The sequence below is a fragment of the Anser anser genome (assembly GCF_964211835.1).
Source record: "Anser anser genome assembly, chromosome: 3".
NCBI classification, from domain to species: Eukaryota; Metazoa; Chordata; class Aves; order Anseriformes; family Anatidae; genus Anser; species Anser anser.
This window is the reverse complement of record NC_139722.1, coordinates 34,008,357-34,029,421: the sequence shown is the minus strand read 5'-3', so window position 1 is coordinate 34,029,421 and position 21,065 is coordinate 34,008,357. Positions and strand designations below refer to the sequence as shown.

Sequence of the window (21,065 nt, the reverse complement as noted above, 5' to 3'; positions counted from 1 at the left end):
AGGCTGTATTCCAATCAAATGCTGTATTCATAGTTTCCAGATTTTTTCTTAAACATGATTACTTTCCAAGTGACTTAAAATAAGGTTTATCCCAGTAATAATATTTAAAAACATTTTCTGCCTGTAACATAATCATCTAAAAAGAAACAGCAGATGTGTGATTTGGTTATATAATGTAAGACCAATTAAAATCATTATATTTTGCCAGTTTTAATTGTCATTCTTCACTTCTAAAATCTGATTTTTTTTTTTTATTTTATGATTGTAAATTACATTAAAACTGCTTAGACATAAAACACTGGAGGTACAGAACAATCATAATTAGTTGCCAGATTCTCTCAAGGATGAGAAAACTTGCAATTTTAGCAATCACTTTTTATTTGCTAATAGCTTAAAGTAAACGAATTACAGTTACAGAGCCGCAGTTTGCATATAGCTGCAAAGTACTTAATGCTTGTTCTGTAAACGACAAAACCCAGACTCAATACGTACCAATAGCAAAAACATGTGGTGGCAACGTCCCAAGTGATCTACCCTGGTACTTTTTAATAGTATCTGAAGAATAAAACTTGGGTATATCAAAATATGGATTCACTGCAATGAGAATGTTGGCTACGTATGTCTGTGAAGAAAACAATTAACAGCAAACAATTAGCTAGTATCCAACCAAGTGGTTAAGAGCAATTTTCTATTATTATTGAAGAGTACAGCTGAAGTATAACAATTAAAATTCTCTCTAGCTAATAGGTACAAGAAGGGATATGTTTTCAGAGCTCCTCTAATTATCTTCTCAGGACTTCTGTGAAAAAACACTTCTCAGGAGAATTTCCTAACCACTGAGCTGTGGAATATGTCCTGAATTTGACCTTTCTCCCTCTTCTTTTAAATGATTTCCTATTGTATGAGTTGCTGGATCACGGATAAAACATCACTACTTCCTCCTCTAAACTAAACTCTTGGCTAGCACAATGCAGTCTCCTCCAATGACATTAATTTTTCACTATCAAATGGAAGCAACTCAGCAGGAAGGACTGACTGGGAACACACTCGAGCCAGGCAATAAAATCATTCAGCTACGAGAAATTAGCTATGGCTGTTTCCACAGTGAGAAATACAGAATACAAATGCTCTGTAATAGAGAAGGAATTTGAGAAAAATCTCAAACCAGGTTTGCCTTTTAGTTTTTGACAATAAGGAAAACTAAAAAGTTTCATACAATAAGGAAGGTCGAAGATATGTTGTACTTAACATTTCTGAAAAACCTTTCATATTTTGGTTTTAATGGCCAGATCACATACAAGGATGAACAGATGACTGCAGCACAGAAAAAAGCAGATTTGCAAGAAAAGGTCTGGAGAAAATCAGATAAACCCTCAGCCTGAATAACTTATTTGCTTTGTTGTTACTAAGCATATCCCAAGACTGAATTTTGGACGCTATCATGACATGCTGACAGAAGATTGGACACACACAATATATTAATTTTCTTAGATGCTTCTATTTTCATCACTTATTTCTCTGATGGAAAATTCATGCACAGAGTTCCTCGTGAGCTGCAAGTTCTAGTATTAGTTTTCCTCTTAGTAAGAATACAAATGTTGTTAACCAGCTCTAAAAAATATTAATCATAAAATAAAGAAAGAAAATATACCCACTCAGGACAACAGGACAACGTATTAGTAGCAGTGGTTTAAAATGAAGAAAAGGTTTGTGAAACTAAATACTGTCCTCCCTCATGATCAGTTCAGTTTCAGAATTTATTTTATTGCATTGGGGTTTTTGTGTGCATGTGTGTTTTATTATTATTTTTCCAGGACAGCATTCGAATCACCATTTTTATTTATTTATTTTAAAGCTGGTGCTTGATCTTGAGCCTATAAAGAATTTATAGCTATGTAAAGTTAACTGCAACAAAGGAAAATAACTATACTTTTTTATGTTAATATAAAAGGGTATAACTCTAAATCAATTCATTTTAGAACCGTAGGTTAACACGAAAGTTGATTATTTAAACACTGACGCTTAGAAATTGTGTAGAATTATTTTGTATTATCACTAGCCAGCTTTCTATAAAAAAAATAAGAAAGAAAATTCTTATCTTTCTTCTATTTCACAGCTGTCAGTGTCAGGGCAGATGGCAAGGACAAAATGTAATTTAGTCAGAATTCATTAAGTACAATTAGGCAATTTGATAGCAATATAAAAGATTAAGATGGACATCTGAGCTAGGAGGTGTCAGAGACGGCACCTGTTTGCTTCGTTCAAAAATAATGAAGAAAGAACCACTTTGTTAAAAGCTACTCCACTGGTGAGGTAAGTTCCCTACAGGAACAGACCTTTGTGATAGAAATGCTGTGCTGTAGTTGCAACTGAGCAGTCAAGGAGAGAAAAATCTATTGCTCTGCCTGATAAAAAAATTAGCAAGCATCAATTTGATTCAAGTCTCAAGCAAGGTAGCAAAAAATACCTAAAAACCTCCTAACTTTCTGATAGTACCATTCCTGCTAATTTTCTGTGATAGAGGAAAAATAATATTGTTTTTGTTGTTGTTTTGTGTGTTTTGAAAGGACATTTATTGTCAGATTAGTTGACATGACAGATAATACTTACATAAATTCTGTCCTTACTGTACCGAACTTTGATATTGTGAAGGAGAGTGGCTTCATTTAAATACATCAGGGAACCTGCAAATAAAAAACAATCATATACCATTAAGAGCACAGAACTACCTTAATGTACAGCCAAGCAATTAAGTCTAAGGATTAAGGAGCATTTTACTTCCCCTCTCTTTGATTGTAGTTTAATCCTATCATTCCTTCGCACTGTGTTGAGGCAGAAGAACTGCTGACTCAATATATGCTTTAAAAATTGTACACCTACTCCTTATTGTACAACCTAAGTTAAAGAAAGTTGCTGAACGAAGAATTAGATGACGGGAGCCTCAACACATTGTGCTCGGTATAAATTGTCAGTTTTAAGGTCCTTTTTAATGTCCTTCCAGACAAACACGGTGTGTTTCCCTCCATTCTGTCCCACGAGTGTGGAAACCAGTGCCTATCAAAATCCGTAAAACCAATGATGTTCCCTTCCAGCTCCTCTCTACAACATCCACAGGGTAACACCATCTTGTTGCTACTAGGCCTCCTCAAACAAACTATCGGGGGGGAAAGGATGTTAACAAAACCAAGCTATTTTCTTACCCTGTTAATGTAAAATAGCTAAACTAACTTTGCCAACATGTTAGCAAAGGCAACCCAAGGCAGAGAGCAGGCACACACACACAGTTTCAACGTGCTGGCAAATCTAGGCCTTGTTTTCAGAAACAAGATGTTTAAGACACCAGAAGGTGTTGGCAGCCTTAATTAGAGAGAAGTGAAGGCACTACTTATTACACAGCCTCGATATTCAAATATGCCGAATCCTCTATCTGCCTAAAATTTAAGTGCACGACACTATTTTGTCTTGTTACAACTGACTGACTGCCATACTGGTAAACCTTACGGATTAGTGGCACTTAAGTTGTAGATGGAATAAGCACTTAATGGTACCCCCTACCTCACATGAGGGCAATATATGAATGGTCAGTGCACAATGACCAGTGAAGTGTAGAAAGCTGGTATCATTTCTGAATTTGGGCCGCATGGGACCACCAATGCCGTTCCTCAGGGGCCCCAGCAGAGAAAAACGTTCTAGCTCATTGCCACAGATGTGCAAGAGAGAGTGCCAACTCTTATTGCCTGAAGTACATCTTCCCAGAGACCTCACCCAGCAAGGAAGCCTGAAGCCCAGCAAGGAGTTTAACTTCTCTCTCCACCCTCCTCCTGCTGACCCGAAAGGTACTGACGAAAGATAATGGGAGCATCTCAAGAGCACGTGTGTTGTCTTTTTCCATCCTATACCCTTCCTTTGGCAGAAGGACAGGGAGTAGCTCTGCCTCATGCCATATGCACCAGACCAGCCTGAAGCAAAAGCAGCTTCTGCAGTGGTTTGCAGCCTCCCTCTGGCTTGTGTAGCTCCACTGAATAGCAGCACTTCCTTCCCTAGGTGACTAAATGTGTATCATTTGAATTCTCACTGTTGAGTTGAGAAGCTACTAATTGTCTTCATACCCTTAAAATTCAAAAGAAACAATCCTCTCCCTTGATTGCATCTTCATAAGAACCTCTGGGGGAGTGAAGTATATTTTAAAGGAAATAGGCATTCTAATAAAAACCTGATAATTATCCAGTCAACATAGGACCCCGAATTTTAACATGCCCCCAGTATTCTCTTAGCACAAGGTTTCCAGCCCTGTTAAAGGCACTGTGCCTGCAGACTCGGTGCAGAACAGGAGCCTGCTCCAGGGGAAACATTGCTGCCTCAAGACAAGACTAAGGCTTAAGTCTGCAATTTCAAAATCTATCTTCTTTAGAATAAATCCCTTAAAAGTGGCATTCATATCCAGAGCCATAGGAAGTAACCAGAGGGAGAATTCTGCATATTCATATGGCTCATTAATAAATATAACCAGTGTATGTGCATTTAATAGTCCACGTATTTATTTGCATACCCACACACAAAGTTCACAGAAGTCATCAAGTCAAGCACTTAGTCAGGAAAAACCAATGCCAAATTTACACACACCGGCTCTCCTGAGTCTGCAGAATTTTATTTTATTTTTTACAATTCTTATCTGATAACCTGCCCCCCTTTTCTTTTTAAAACTCGTTTCACCTCAAAATCAAGAAGTTCTGGTTTCTTTTTTTGTCCCCTTATGGTGACAGACCTCCAAACCTAAGTGTGAGGGAGTGGAAGAGGAGTGTGAATCACAAGGAAAGGTAAATCCTTTGTCTCTGTACCATTTGCAATATTTACTTTAAATTCATGTTTGAGGAAGGGCTAGATTCTCAAAAAGTCTTTCTTGCAGCCAGTGCATTTGGGATGTAGAAGACCAAGAGTAGGGGCAAAAAAAAAAAAAAGCAATACTTAGCAAATTACACCCTAGGAAGGAGTTAATCACTAAGCATAGGTTGGAATGGTAAGTGTATTATTAACTAGACCTTCAGGATTTCTCAAAGCTCTATTATAAGGAGAGATGGAAAACACCCAGTAGTTTGTAAAGTGAATTATATTTATATAATAATTATTCTTAAAGATCTGTGATGATCAGCACAAATCCTCTCTGTGAGAGAAGGAAACTGAACTTGGTTTCACACATGCTAGAGATGAACATCAAGTGTGGAGCAAAAAGTGGAAATATATTGGAAAAGTCTCAAAATAATATTTGAAACAGAAGGGATTGCTGGACAAAATATTTTTAAGTTTTATATTTTAGCCAGTAAGCCAAAGAAGACATTCTCTCCCATAGGATGACTGTTTTAACTTAATTGAATAGCACTTTGCTAAAATCTCGAATGACTTCCAGTATCTCATTCCAAATTTCAGTTCCCTGACTAGGACGCTGAGGTGCCAGGACATCTCAGTAACGCTGCTGTGACAGACGCACACATTAAATGCATTTCCCTAACAATCATCATGTGCAGAGAAGACAGGTACAAACATCAGCAACTGGAAACAAAGCTGCCAGCTTGGTTCCACCTCTGACAACACTGCGCCATTTAAGTACAATCAGAAGCCTCAAGCCTTGCCACAAGCTTTTGCTTGTTCCTTACAGAGCAGTTTTAACAGCTGTATTTCCTGCCATGGGATACAAATACCATCCCCCTGTTCCACGATATAAATCTTGGTTCTTAAATCATCAACAACTTTCAAAGTCCTACCTGCTATTTATTTTAGAGGAAGAACAACGGAAGCTACATTTGCCCACCATTTACAAAGTTACTAGCATTTTGGCCAACCAGTAATCCCCATCGGAAATATTTAAAAGAATTTCCTTCACTAGATCTTCAAGATAGGATAGTCTCTGTGAATAGATTTGCTCACAAACAGCAACAGCAGCAAAATATTTTAACAGTTCTATAAAATCTGGTCCTTTCTCACTCATCTTGGTACTCTCTCCCCTCACCCTAGATTTGCATACTCGATTTGTTCCACAGATCTAACTATAAACAAACATTATTTAACAATAAAACCTCACAACACAACATGTATTACACTTCATTTTTTTACAAGTTCACTTTATTACAAGTTCACTTCAAAGGTCCTTCTCCAGCAGCCCTCTTGTCTAATTCACTATAACCTATTTCCCTTTCCAATGGCCTTAGGGGGTCCATATTCCTGTTTCCAGTTTTAGAAATGTTATCTTAAAATTTATTTTCAACTACTTATACTTCCACAGGAATGCTATCTGAGAAGTGGGTCGCATGCAGGAAAACACAGTACAATAGAGCTGCTGATAAGGCAGCTCATTCTTTTGCTGAGAGATTCAGTTAGCGTCAAAATGCTCAATTCAGTTGATCAAAATGCAGGTAAGTAGCACCTTATATATATATATATGAATTAGTCAAGTAACAGCTGTATGTGGGAATAACTCATGTAATCATGAATTCCTCTAAAGTGTTCAGCTGAAAATTAAAAAACACAATAAATGATATTTAAAACAGGCTTACTTTAATAAGTTTCAAGGACTAGTAAATTTCATACACAAACTCAAGCAAAGAAAACAAAAGGACTATAAGAAAAAAAAACAGGGAGCTTGTAAAGAAACAATATTCTTTCCCATACAATTTTTTTCAAATGCATAATTTATTTTAAAATTCATAACTCACAATTATCTTCCACATCCTTTTTGCTGTCCTCTTCAGCAGGAAACACTTGATTGATAGCAGCCTGGAAAGTCTGTTAGATGAAAAATACTAAAATTGTTGTCATTCCATAAAAATAGAGAGTTCAAAGATGTCTTATGTCAGGTTGCAACTAAATGCACCATCATCATGCATAGTGAAAAATGAAGTTTCTAGCTTTATATCTCGGCACTGGAAATGTTACTGAGCTACCAGGTGCAGATAGGAACAGCAGCATTTGCACTACATTACAAAAACCAATTACTATAATATATATTCTTATTGTAAAAATATTTGATGTATTTTGAAAATTGCACATAGCCATTGGCATGTAACAACAGACAACACCAAAAATGAAGATTAGAAAAACAAGAATACTGCAAAGGGAACAGAACTATGAAGGACACACAATTTCCTCAGCTTTGCAAAGAAGCAAAGATAACAAAAAACAAATTATTAGTTCAGTGAAAGGACTGTATTGTCATCATCATATCTTGTTTTAAAACATTCTCACTTAAAACATAAATATTCAATATATAATATTCTCTATATCTCCAAATTCTGTAGCTTTGGGTGTTTTTTTTTTTTTTTTTTGCCTTCAACAAACCAGTACTAAAGTAAAACAAGACTTTCCTTCAACCCTTGTACTCCAGTAACACAAAACAGCCATTTAGCAACTGCTCATATCCAACTGGAAAAATTAATAACAAACCCAACTTTGTTTATCCTCTGTTCTCTAGAAATCGTAATTTATATTGTAAAGATGAAGAAATATCCTATAACTTTTTTTTTAAAAAAAAAAAAGCTTGCAGAACTGTATTACAGCATCTGCACAAAGCTACTGAATATTGTAAGAACTAGGCTTTTAATTATACTTCTTATTTACAGTAGTAATAGCTTGTCTGAGCTACCTAGGAATGAACAAAAACCTTGTTGTACCAATTAAACGTGACAGAGCTGCCATGCTGCTACAGGCCTTTTCCCCATGGAAATGAAGACAAGAAGCCTACTTAATTCTTTCTCTACTAGTTTAAAAGACAACCAACTACATCTAAAAGAATGACCCTAATAAATAAGCAAGTTTTCTTGCTTAATTAACATCGTACCCAGCAAGACAGTACCATGAGAAGCATCTCACCTAGATGTTTAGAAGAAATACAGTAACTTTTTTCATCTTTGCTTCCGTACAAAAGACGCAATAAATGTGATTTTGCAACTTAGACCACTGTGAACAGCCACAAATTCCAACTCCCTTTAAAGTGGCAAGGATTAAAAACATCCCTGAGCCAAAATAATTGTTGCTGGTTGGAAAACTTTAAGTCTGTAATATCCCTTCCCTACAAAGTTACCATACTATATGCTAATTATAGTCATAAATTATACTTTGCCATCTCCTTATCAAGATTCAATTCAGAAAAAAAAAAAAGTGCATAAAAAGCTTTTGTAAGGGAAAAGCATCTGCATGGTGACTTTGGAACTACTGAACATCTGTCAGACCAACCTCCTCCACAATATCCTTCATGCTGGAGCCGCAGGGGATCTGAACGTTACCTACCTGCAAGTTTAGCAGGGTAGAGAGCCCCCTCTTTCCCTCCCTCTCAAAACATTGCAGTTGGAACATCTCACCATAATTTTCTCCCCAAGTTTGTCAACAATAAAGGTGGTTTGCATTGCATAAAGTCATATTTCAACAACAATTTCCCCATGTACTCAGTTCATTCTGCATGCAGAAGTGGAAAAGCTTAAAAAAAAAAGCTTGACTTACTTCACAAAAATCTGACTTCAGTTTTTCTTGCTTGCTGACGTGTAACTCGTTTAACCACTAACAAATACATATTTACTTATTTTTTTCCGAAAGAGTGAACATGATGTACAGCTGTTCTGTAACACTCTTCACAAAGTTTTGACACCAACATTTCATGGATCTAAACCCAGCTATACCTCAGAAGAGGAAGGAAGAGCCTTTTCACTGTCCTCACCACTCAGCCTTCTGATCAAAGGTAAAGCTCAGTGAAAAATTAAGGAAAACTGATACTGGTTACGTCTTCCTTCATTTTTTCACACAATGGGAATTGTGAAATGATTGCTAGGAATTGCAATGTTAGATATGCTGCAGGGACAGTCAGCTTGTGACAAATCAGATGTCCTTCTTCTAGTCCTTCCTACCTTCTGTAATTTAGTACAGTATCACATCTAACTATTTCATGAGTCATAAAACAAATAGGCAATGTAAAAACAACTTAGCAACTGTTTTTCTGATGGACTTTTTTAGATCAGACGTGAACATGAAGCCTCGTTTAAACTATATCAACCAAGAATTTTACTCCTGTCCCAGTTACTCTACTGCTTTATGTTTAAGGTGATTACTTATCATATAGATAATACATTACCTAGATGTGTAGGGCTTTGAATATTGCCAAATACTACTAAAATTTAATATATTAAGCAGAAAAATGGGCAAGCTATTTCATATCCGCCATTTAAAAATTATCCAAAGCGATTATTTACTCGCCCCATATTTTGAAACACATTGACTGTAAGAAGAAAACACTTCAGGCATATTTGGTCAAAGACATTTACATTAAGACATAGCTTAGGACAATCTCATTCTAAAAAATGGACAGGATACTGATCTTATGAACCACTTATGAAAGTGGTCTCAGGAGGCAAAACAGAGGGTTTGTGGGTTGGTGGTTTTTTTCTTTTTTCCTTTTTGTAATGAAGCAGCCCTTGAAATCCAATGGCAATCTTAACTATTCTCCCAGAAACAAGATGAGTGAAAAAAGATACCTTTCCGTTCAAGCAGGATCTTCTTTCTACCATGTAATAAAATATGTGTAACCGTGCCTTCCTTTGTATCTTCTAGATACAGACACAGAGACATCCCTACTCTCAGCTGCATTCTACAGAACAGCCTAAAGCAACACAAACTGTTCTTATGATGGACAAGAACCTGTCTCTTTTGCTCAAGCAAGCAGCACTCACTGCTAAAATACTGCCTTTGCTTGGGAACACTGAACTTTGGACATTCTGATCCTTACTTTCAGAATACATTTATTTATTTATACTTAACCTGGGGAAATGCCGTGCTGGTTATTCAGAACATACCGGAACAGCTTTCCGGGACCCCTCAGAGCCTTTCTCAGAGCCATAAAGTGCTTCTCAGGTGACTGCAGCAGGGGTATGGACTGGTGTCTGCAGCAATACTTGCCTCCCCAGTACTGCTAGGAACTGATCACTAGAGAAACTCATTAGCCGCCCCCTGTGCCTCTGTACCACAAGGGTCCCAGAAAGGCATCTCACGGTGTATCTCTCCCTAGTCACTAAATTCAGATTTGCTACCTCCAGGAAAAGAATAAATTCCCCATTTGACAATTTCACTGGGATCTGCCTTCTCCCTGTTGTAGCATCAAGCAATACAACATAAAAGCTATTTTCTTGAGGTTGGGATTTCTGATAAGTTCCAAAAAGTACATTCTGAGTAAAAGACGTGTGAATGCAACACCAGCTGAGTCTAACAACTGGCTGTCTTTCTATCCACCTTCTTCCTGGCACACCATCGTGGGACTGCTGGCAGGACGTAGCTGCTGGGCTGAGCCCCCTTTCTCTGCTCAGATGCAGAGCTCATCCTCAGGGCAGTGCTCCGTCCCTAAGAGGGACAAGGCTCATTAGCAAACCACTCTCCAGTTTCCCCGTTTTCTTCATAGTTGTGGCATTTCAGCCTTGCAAGCCCATGCTTTTGGGAGCAACTCTGTCACATAACACATCCCCTGTTCTGATAACAACCTCTCAGCGCTTGCATTACTCCTTCCTATACAACGCAGTCTCGGTGACTCAGATCCCCACCTCTCTTCAGACATCCAGCTTTGGCACAGACATGTAAATGCTCTTGTTAACTCTGGATGGGCTGTGGTACCCAAAAATGCTATTGCTGCTTTGTAAGTAAATCGGTATGCTGGCCAACTACCTTCGCCCAGTCTGGACTGAGTAACTTGGTTTCACAACACGAAGAAATCTTTGACCACGCTTGCCCTAGGTCTTCCTTCCTCTTGCTGCTGCTTGCTGCCATCCTTAAAATTTTCCATGTCTTCACTGTTAAGGTGGATCCATTCTCTGACCTAGTTTGCTGCGCCACATCAGCTTGCCAGCACAGCTGAGAGGGTGCTGCGCTGCCACGCCACAGCTAGCTACGGGCAGGGAAGGGAGGGAAGACTTTGAGACAGCGTGAAACTGCTGCCTTGCAGCATTTACTGCAGTTATTAACAACTTATTTTAATTAACCATTAAGTGGTATAAAAGGCAACAATCAAGAAATGCACATACACACATTTCCTTTTCAGTCTGTGATCTCCGGTAAGGTACCAGCCTCTACAGGGAGTACATATGACATGCTAATGACCCAGATTAAAAAATAATAATAAGTTACACTGCCCGGGTATGTTTACAAGATCGAATTACTCATCTCCTCCCTGTAATTATCGTGGGCAACTCTGGAGCTGCTAGATCACTCCTTCTTACTGAAGAGCACTTTTGAACTGTCATTTGGAGTAAACAAAGTTGATAATAATGGGTATAAATGCTGAGCGCTTCAAATTAATGGTCTAAATGCACAAAAAGTCAAGAAGCAATGAGAAACATTTCACTACAAAAGGAAATCAATGACACCTTGAAAAGACTGAGAAGGTAATCAGCAAAATGTTTTACTCCACTCTATTAATATAAGGAAGTTTGATAGTTAGAAATAGAGGACCATAATCTCTGGTGGATTTAAACACCTAACTGTGAAGTGTTCAGTCCCTTACAGAAATGAGCTGTAAGCCCTTAACTGATTTGCTTAATTCAAGACAGCCATAAACAGAGTAACAAACTTTCTAGATGACACAGATTGTTCACTCAAACACCAACCAAAAATATCAGTATTTTAGGGTAATTTTTTGGGGTTTTATTAAAAAAAAAGGAGGTTAGAGGAAGGCACATATATTAGAAATAAATAGTGATTCAAGAATCTCCTTATCATCTGTTTCTGTTTCTAATATATGAACTTTTGCTTCTATCACATCAGAACCATTTGGGGATATAAACAGAAATAGCACTGGGGGTCAACATCAGTTAAGTCAGTAGAAGATCACTTAAACATGGGTTTAGAATTTTTAATATATTTTTGTCTGAATAATTTTGTTCTTTCACAGACTGAAGAATGCATACTATTACTAAACCCAAAGACCTTATCTCACAGACGCAAATATCAGATCTTTTTATTTCTAACGAAAGAAAAATCAACTTCCTCTACAAGACTTAAAAAAAAAAAAAGTCTATAAACATTCCTCCCAAAGGAAGAACTGCTGCATAACCTTTTGATCTGTGACAAAGCATTCTCTATTATTGTCGACATGAAGAAAAAAAAGTTTTACTAAAATAAATTTGCCTTTCCATATCTGAAGTTACAAAAGTACAAAATTGTTAGAACCAGCATATCACATATTCACAAAGACCAAATTACAACTTTTAAAATGGTGTATAATCTTATTCCAGCAAGTAAAACCCAGGACGCTGACCATCTGAATTAGGATAATTAATAGTTACAAGGCACTTCCTGTAAAAACTGACATTTAATTAAGATGTGCTAAATCCAAAAGATGTCATGATAAACGAAGCAGTTTGAACACACTAATTATGACTTCACTTTAAAAGCTGCCTTTATTTTGCCTTTAATTTGCTGTAGCAATTCCATGGGACCTTTGTTTGACATTCTTGTTTCAAAGTACTTGAAGTAAGAGGATTCACCACTCAATCAGTAGTCTAACAGAAATGTGTCTAATCTAAGATAGAGCCTAGGACACTACTATAGGAGTCTCTGTGCATCTAAGGCAGAAGAGAGAAGCTAATCTCAACAGCAGACCCTCAACAGTTTCAAATTTAGAAAAATAAAGTATACAGTATTGAAACAAATGGCTATGGAGATTCAGTTGTCTTCTCTTTCATGAGCACGTACCCACATGCAGATAACTGACAGAAAGCATGTGCTTCTTATCAGCGGGATATTTCATTTGCAAGGCAAGTTAAAGCTAAACAAAGTTCCTTAGCCAAACAACAGAGCAGAATTTTTTTCCCCCACTCATTCAGCCTGCATGTAATCGTGGATATCTGCAAAAATTTGGCCTACAGGTAAAATATTTTTGTAAGGTTTTTCTCACTTGTCAGACACTTACCTTGCCTTTCTGATTCAGAGGCTCAATAGTTAAGTTGTCAGTACCAATGTCCGCAATCATGCCCATCTGAAACCCATCAGTTGGGTGTGGAGCCCAAACGGGCTTCCCGTCCTCCATTGTGGGATCTATCCAGTATTTCCTGTAACAAAAGATATATATATAAAATTTAAGAAAAACATTTTGTATATAAATGTAGTAAGCTATCAGGATTTACTACACAGACTTTAGCTTATTATGTTTACTTCTGTTATTCAGGGTGGAAGTAGCCAGAGCACAGACAGGAGCCAGCCTGTCAGGACAAATTCTTCCAGCCTTCTTCCATCCTGTGACACTTCACTTACAGAGGACTCCTCCCTTGGACCGCGGTATGAAGAAGATTCAAGGACAGATAATTTCTGGGTGGTCCACAGACTACTCTCTACAGCTCTTAGGTCCCCCTTTTGGTTTACAAGTTGGGGAAATTGGGCAATCTCATGATCAAAACAGAAGTACAAGACAGACTCAAAGCTAAGTCTGTGTACAAGCAGTCTTAGTGCTTACATGCACCCATATGGACACATACATACTCATGGGACTAACAAATGCCTGTACCTGATTCAGTGTGCAAACACCGAAATTTCTGTAATGGGCATATGTCCAGGCAGGTGAGCAGCAATGTAGTCTCCTGTTATTTGAGACAAGTGAATGCACACTCACTTTTCACATGGCTGGGCACGTGGCTTTTAAATAACACTTACTACATATTCCCAATAGATAAATATATTGATTTATCACATTATTAGCTTTTGAGACACTGGCCTCCAATAAAGCAACATTAAAACCCTGCCTCTTGACCTTTTTTTCTGTTAAAATATGACATGAAATTAGTTTTAGATTAAATGGAATCTATGCCACACAAGTGAAACAGATGCGAAGGCCAAGTCATTCAAACCTTAGGCTCCTCAAGCTATGCAGCTAAGTAAGTTCCCAATTAAAAAGAGTATTTGATTGTGTGCAAAGCTCATTGAACCAACCAGGAAAGCTGCCAGGACTGGCACATTGTGAATGGCCAACAGTGCCATTTTAAATATGCTGAATTCGTCCTTTTTTTTGAAACCTGCTTTAGAGTCCTTACCCTAATGAGAATAGGGAGTCCAAGCAGCTTGAAAGGCTCACTTTTGGCCATTTCTCATTCCCCTCCACAACTGATTCACGTACCTGTGACATGTTTTAGTGATCCCTAAATTTGTAAAAAGGTTCCTCACATCACTAAGGTGTAACTTGCCCCTCCCAGCACAAGTCAAATGAGCCTGCCAAGCAGGAATGAAAACACCAGCAGCAAAACCCTTAGATGGGAAACATTCCCCATTTTCCTATTCCTTGCATCTGAAGGAGAAAGGAGCTGCACAATTTCTCACAACCAGTGAAGAGGTTGCAGATCCCTTTGTCACAAACAGTAGCAAGGAAAGGAAAACATCGTCCCACCAGGAAGTACAGCTGCAAGCAGAAAAGGACACTCTCGTCTCACAGAGGATTTGTCAGAACATGCTTCCCATGACCTGCTTTTTGCTGCCTCCAAGGAATTCAGAAAGGTCTGAAGAGAAAGCAAAGCCTTGCTGCGATCGCCTGGGGAATGCTGCTGGTCTCAACACCAGTTAAGTTGTCAAAGCACACAGCGATCTGCTATTAACTTCAGTCTTAAATGGCAGAGGATTGAAAGTAATTCTAGAGCAAAGACCTCGGAGTGCAAAGTCAAACTTTCTTTAAATGAAGAGACTTTGAAAAAAATTGTTACCGAGTTCTTCATTCAGCACTGATCTGTTCAAATGTACTCAATTACTCAGTTAACTTTCCCTCCCCACATGCAGTTCAGGATGTATGAAGGTAAAGATTTAAACATATGTTTCTAGTGTATTCTATTCATGCAATTCATGCTAGTTAAAAAGCAATTATTTAATACAGGAAACTTTGCATTTTACTTTTTTGGAGCACATTAACTTCTTTTAGCTGCCCACAGAAAGTTGCTGTGCTACCCCTCAAGCATCCCATTCGCTTCTATTGCCTCCCACAACCGCTGCAAGCCCCAATCATCCTTAGCACGTGCTGCTAGCAGCACAGGACACATCCTGTAAAATAACATCTGCAGTCACTGCCAGCTGGCTCTTGGCTATTCTTCACTTTCAGATACTGTAAATCAGGCCCCAGATACACCACAGCTCTGGGGTTACCTTTTTCCAGTGGGGCCTGGCCTCTGAGTACCAGTGCCACGATGGGTGTAGCTGCTAAACGTCAGAGTTTATTTCTGAATACAGCCAGGCCTTCATTTCTTCACAAGCCTATCATTTTCTTTTAAAATGCTACTTCAAATTGGAACTTGAGAAATATGCCGCACAGCCACTAAAAACAAGGCAGCATGGCCAGCTCTCTGGACACAACCGTGCTGCACAAGGAAAAAACCCGGACATCGCTGCCAACATTTCTGCTGCGATGTGAATCCAATCCCTCCAGCTGGTATCTGGAGGCTTCTCCTTTGTTCGCTGGCATGGGCTTTTGCATTCTTGCATGTTCTTAAGCCTACTTCATGCTTTATTAACAAGTAATGATAGGGTAATGTCGTGAGCTAAAAAGTCCTCTTGAAAGACAGGGCAACAAGTGAATTCCACCACAGCCAGCAAAATTTAAGAAAAATACTTGAGGCTTTGCGAGCATGTCAGAACCCAATGGCTGAATGCATCTAAATGAAAATGTAGTAGTTATTCATGACATAATTACTTTTAAGAAATACAATCTTCTGCCTGCAAAGCAGCCCAAAACCAGTGGCTGTAACATTCCCTTTTCAGCACCACTCTATGTCTCTATTAGTTAGGGCTCTGACAGGCTTCTGGCAGCACATTATAATTGGAAGCTGAAACCTATCAGGCCATACCTGATCTACTATCTGCCTTCCCATCTGATGCAGATGCCCCTGCCCTTGAGACTGCTGCATGAAGTCTGTTCCTGAACCAGCTCTTGCATAGCCAGTTTGCAGCTCAGCAGTTTGAGATGAGCATAAACAAAGCAGTACGAGTTTAACTCCCTGGGACAAGTCCTTTAGAAAAAGGTAACAGCACTTTATTGAAACAGGAAAGAATGTCTTAGTGATTGAAACATATGTATGACAGAATACAAACTGGGAAAACTACAGATTTGAATGGAAATGAATGACAAATCCTATTTTGCCCATAAAGTATACACATTTGCTCACTACAGACCATTCGTTATTAGTGTCTTTTTCCATGTGCTTCTATCTAAATCCAACTTACATTCAACAAATTTCACTACGCTGTTGACAGAGGACACTGTTCCTGAATACCAGAAAGGAAAACTATTCATATCCAGGCAACACATCTGAGAGCAGCACCACCAAATACGACAAGTCTCAAACTCACCTGAAATATGCTTCCAAACAAAGGAGGCCAAGATTAGCAATCTTCCACATCTGAATTTATACATATGTATTGAACACACATTGAAGATTAAGGCAGGTGATTATAAATTGCTAGCTTGTTTTGGACTTAACAACTAAGGCTTCTTCCAACATGAAGCAGAAAACTCACAGAGGTTTCACCGACAGCCAGGAGTCAGCCTGGTCTGAAGCTGGTAACCCCAAGAGCCATTCCTTCAAACGTCAGATTTTGTATTTCCACAAGTGGCCAAGCAGTAACATCACTTCTGATAACCCCAGCCTTCCAGAAATCATGCTGAACACTTTGGAAATGCAGACTCATTTTTTCCAGTCCTCTGACAGGTGCTTGCAGCTTCCCACAAGCAAGTGCCTTCACCTGCTCTGTTATACAAAAGGGGCTACATTTTATACACACACACACAATTTAAAAAAATGGAAAAAAAAAAGCCTTGCTTTTCATCCGATTACTTGTAACTGCAGAAAAGAGGACTAAACTCCAAAGACAAGACAGCTGCAAGCCATAGGAAAAAGCCTTAATTATTAGTAATCATATTCAACTTGTTCAACATTAGTAGCCAGCAGTTCAAAAAACTTGCAAGGCAAAATTATCCTGCCCTCACCAGACTACAAAAACCAACACCCTCAGTCTTCCCTAACTTCTTCCACACTATTATTCCCTCCTTTAGAGAATATTTAATATTATTTCTCAAAATTAATAAATAAAACCTACATAATACATTGAGTATGACTAAGGATTCTTCAGTTGAAAGTTGGTATGTTATCATCCCACTATTTTACTTAAGTATTATTGATTTTAAAAGAAGGCAACACAACTACATTTTGGTTTTGTAGAGTACTCAAAAGGAAATCAGAGGCTATCATCAGGTGAATGAACTCCAGAAAGGCAAAGTGCAGTAATGTATTTACCAAACTTATCACCAGAAGTAGGCATTTGCATGATGTGATCCTGTTTACTATCCTATGAACAGTTTATCATACCAGGGCACTCTACTAATTGCTGAATTAACTAATTAAGGCAGGTGAAAAATAAAACTTCATTAAACAACAGACAGTAGTATATCGTCAGGTTGGCTAATAAAGAAAATAAACTGGTAGCAAATTATCACTGTAAAAGCAAAATTACTACGATATTTTATATTTTGTATATTGTGTGTTTCAGAGTTGCTCAGAATTCTGCAAGTTACACAAGGCTCACGAGAAAGGTCCTACCCAGGATTTGCCGTATGGACCAACAAAGAAAGGACCACCAAGGACAGAACAAAGGGAGGAAAAATGCTGCCAGTCAAGCTCTTTTTTGGACACCAGCTCATTGTTTAAGTGAAACTTCAACAAATCAAAACTTATGCAGGATTCAGCACTCTACTGCCAACAGCATAACTCAAAGGAACAATAGATATAGTACAGAGATTTTCTTTTAGCTACATGCAATACAATCATAACAGTATTGTTTAGCTGAGTATTAAACCTATTCGCTCTTTATTTCTTATTTACTTTTTAAACTTACTGTAAAATTTTTCTGCACTAAACCACTTAGCTTAGCTATTCCAAACTACATTTTTCTTTTATTCCTACTTATGCAGCAAGGTAACTGTATCAAGCAAAGATTTCTGCCAATCCAGAAAAGAAGAAAACGGACAAGAATACAGCATGATATGAAGCCATCTTCTAAAAAAAAATTTGCCTTGAAGCTGTTAATGGTGGTGGGTTAACTGCTAATAGGTTTCATAGATGTATGCAAATAAAACAAAGAACAATAGTTCACACACCTCAGAATTACTGGATAAAAACTTGCAAAGCTACATGCTCTGACTTACAGAGACATTCTGAAAAAAAAGCAGCTAAAGAAATTGTTCTAAAAGCATGCTCCTTTTCTTGTATATTTACGTATCACCAGGTTTTGAATATTGGTTCAGTTTCAATTAGAAACTGATTTTTGTAGTTCTTCCATAACAATCACTCTTTTATATTTGTACTCACGTTGTATTTAGCATTCACATAATACCTACTCTGCTGTTATCTTCACAACTCAAAACATTTGTTTGAAAAGACAAGCCAATCCCTCATTCCTAAAGCAGAAGAGAAATCTACTTTTACTTTCTCCACAGTAAACGTGACAGTTCACAATTACACACACACATGCACAAAAAGCCCTGGATCTCAGTAAAGAAAGCACACAATGCTTTGTATCATTTCTCAGAGAGTTTACCCTTGAACATTCATGCTCTCTTTCCACTTTCTTATGAGAAATGTTCATAAAGAAGTTCTGAAATCGGAAGGTACAATAGCAAGTGATCCCAGAAATATATCCTGGAAGAACAAATGTTACGGAGCAGAAGAGGCAGTGTGTTAGACAGGCCTGGTGCAAGACCTGTGCAGCCGACCCTAAGCCATCTCACCTTCCCGTGTCTTAATGCCTGCTCTGGTCAGGTCGGCCCAGCTGCGCTCCTCGCTTTGCTCCCTGGCCGTGCCTCTTCCCTTCCTGCCCACCTCGAGGAACGCAGCTCTGAGAAGCACAAGAGGGTCTGAGTACGAACCAGCGCCTTGAAAAAACACACACCCACGTCGTCCGCAAACACTGAAAGTGCTGCTGCATCAAGACAAGGTCTTAGGAAGCAGATTTGCTTATTTAAATAATGGTAAAAAATTTCCTTCACGGGAACAGAAGTTGTTTCGTACTTATCACCTCTGAAAACAGGCCATTACTTGCATTGTGCTGCACACAAGAAACCCATTTTCAAACAAATATGCTCAAAGCTTTTTCAAATGTGTCCCATTTAATCAATTCCCATTTTTGTATGTGTGCACCTTCCACAGAACAAAAATGTAATCCATTACAATAGGATGAGACCACTGAAAGAGCCTGTATCACAGTGAGCATACCTAACGTAATCCATACTTTAACAGATTTCCGAAAGGCTGAGCGTCGTTCAGCTGCAGTACTAAGTGCCAAGAGCCTCAGTACTGCAAAACAAACAAAACCAAATCCTGTACAACACAAGGAAATCTGCCACTGGAAGTCACAACAAACGTTATGGTACCTGGCATACCGATCCTGGCTCACACTAAACCCTGGGGTAATCCAGACAACGTTTGCACTTGACAGTGTACTTCCATGAGAAAGGACCAAGGGAGGTCCTTTTCCACTTCCAAGGGAAGGGGAAAAAACAGATAAATAAATTTCTGAAGTTTTGTTTGGTGAGCCCAGAAAAATCTAAGGGTCACTCTAGCATCAAGAATTCCCAATCTAACAGCCACCCCTTGCTTTTACAGAGCCCACCCACAGGAGAGACCTCCTGTCGGGCAGGCAGGACGGCCCTGGGGGGACGGCTTCACTGCAGGCGCTGCCCCGTGAGGGCTTCGGCTTTTTGGAAACACGCTCCTCGCCAGCCAACATCAGCGCCAGAGATCTCTGTGGGACCAATCTGCAAGACCCAGAGTGAATTCTGTGCGACTCTGAGCTTGTCAGACTCTGACTTTGTGGTATTTTGACTGTGATATGGAGAAGTTAAATTTGATTCGTGTTAAGATAATGTTTGTGGATTTCCTTTGTGATTCTTGCGCTTCTGCCAGCTTTCTAAAGCAACCCTTCTGTCAAGTACATTGCTCCTATTTCAGTTTTTACTAACAACATATAGACAGGTTTCTGTCCCACTTATTGTTAATTAAAATAACCCGCGTGGAACTGCCTGACGGACCAACAAAGAAGTACCCGGAGTGGATCTGCACCAGCGTTGTCAACCGGCAGCAAGTAACAGCAACACGCCGGAAGAGGAGAAGCAGCAAAACCCCCAACACAACGTCAAATTCCAGCAAAACAACAAAGGCAGTCAAAAATAAAGCTGAAGTTTAAATTAAAGGAAAAGCTCCTCGGTTATGGTCTGGACACCACTTCAGAAGCAGAAGTGAACAGCCAGAGCACCAGAAGCGAGCCACGGCGGCCAAGGGAGCCTGAAAGGGGCCAATCGGCCCAGCCACGAGGGTCAATGCGGGTTAAATAGGGAGGAAGAGCATGGAGAGGGCAGTGGGGGGACACAGAGAAGTCCAAGACAGAGCTCAACAAGTGGATGAAGAGCTCAAAGCAAGATGAATGGCAGCACAAGCCACCCAAAGACAAAGTGTATGGAGCACGAGGGCAGGCAGAGGCGCACTTGCCGGTGGATCAAGCCGGAGCGGTGCATGGGGTTATCACAAGTGGGACCCACGGAGCTCGCCATCCCCACAGGCGGGACACCCACCGGTGGGACCATTCCCCAACCGGCAGCCAAGGGCATGGGACTTCGACCGCTCCAGACAACACCGGAGCAGGGTGTTTGTTCACACCCTCCTCCAACAGCGCTCCCAAGTGCGAGCACAGGAAAGGGCAGATGTTTTCTGAAGATGGCGGCCGTCTCCATCAGCTGTCGAGGCTTAAATTCTCTCCTGGCTCTGCCACTTCCCAACCTTCCCCACCCATCCACCTGCTTCATCGCGTGCTCTCCGATGGTCAGTGGGAGCTCCCCGCCCCCCACCCCGCACCCCATGCAGCCAAGCTGTTGCTCGTCTTCAGGTGACCTCCTACGAGAAGTGATTTGTTTATGCTCCTCTGAGAGCACTTCAACCTCCCCTTGAGCTCTGCATAGGAGATGAAACAAAAGTTACCGATCTCAAGTCTGCCAAACCAGACCTCGGCTCCAGCGCAGGAAAAAGAAA

General features: G+C 39.4%; 1 protein-coding gene across 8 annotated transcripts in view; it reads right to left on the bottom strand.

Moving 5' to 3' along the window:
- Positions 1-21,065, bottom strand: part of MYO6 (myosin VI) — a 106,385-nt gene that overhangs the window by 63,876 nt on the left and 21,444 nt on the right. For 6 of the 8 annotated variants that reach the window (XM_083829928.1, XM_083829924.1, XM_083829926.1 and 3 more), the window contains exons 2-5: positions 12,932-13,070; positions 6,708-6,777; positions 2,611-2,684; positions 493-622 (exon numbers count right to left, since the gene is read on the bottom strand). In XM_083829928.1, the coding sequence (XP_083686054.1) occupies positions 493-622; positions 2,611-2,684; positions 6,708-6,777; positions 12,932-13,048 (391 nt within the window). In that variant the 5' untranslated portion in view covers positions 13,049-13,070. Of the gene's footprint in view, positions 1-492; positions 623-2,610; positions 2,685-6,707; positions 6,778-12,931; positions 13,071-18,772; positions 18,871-21,065 lie in introns of those variants that run through there. The other 2 variants (XM_083829922.1, XM_083829925.1) reach the window with 1 other exon arrangement.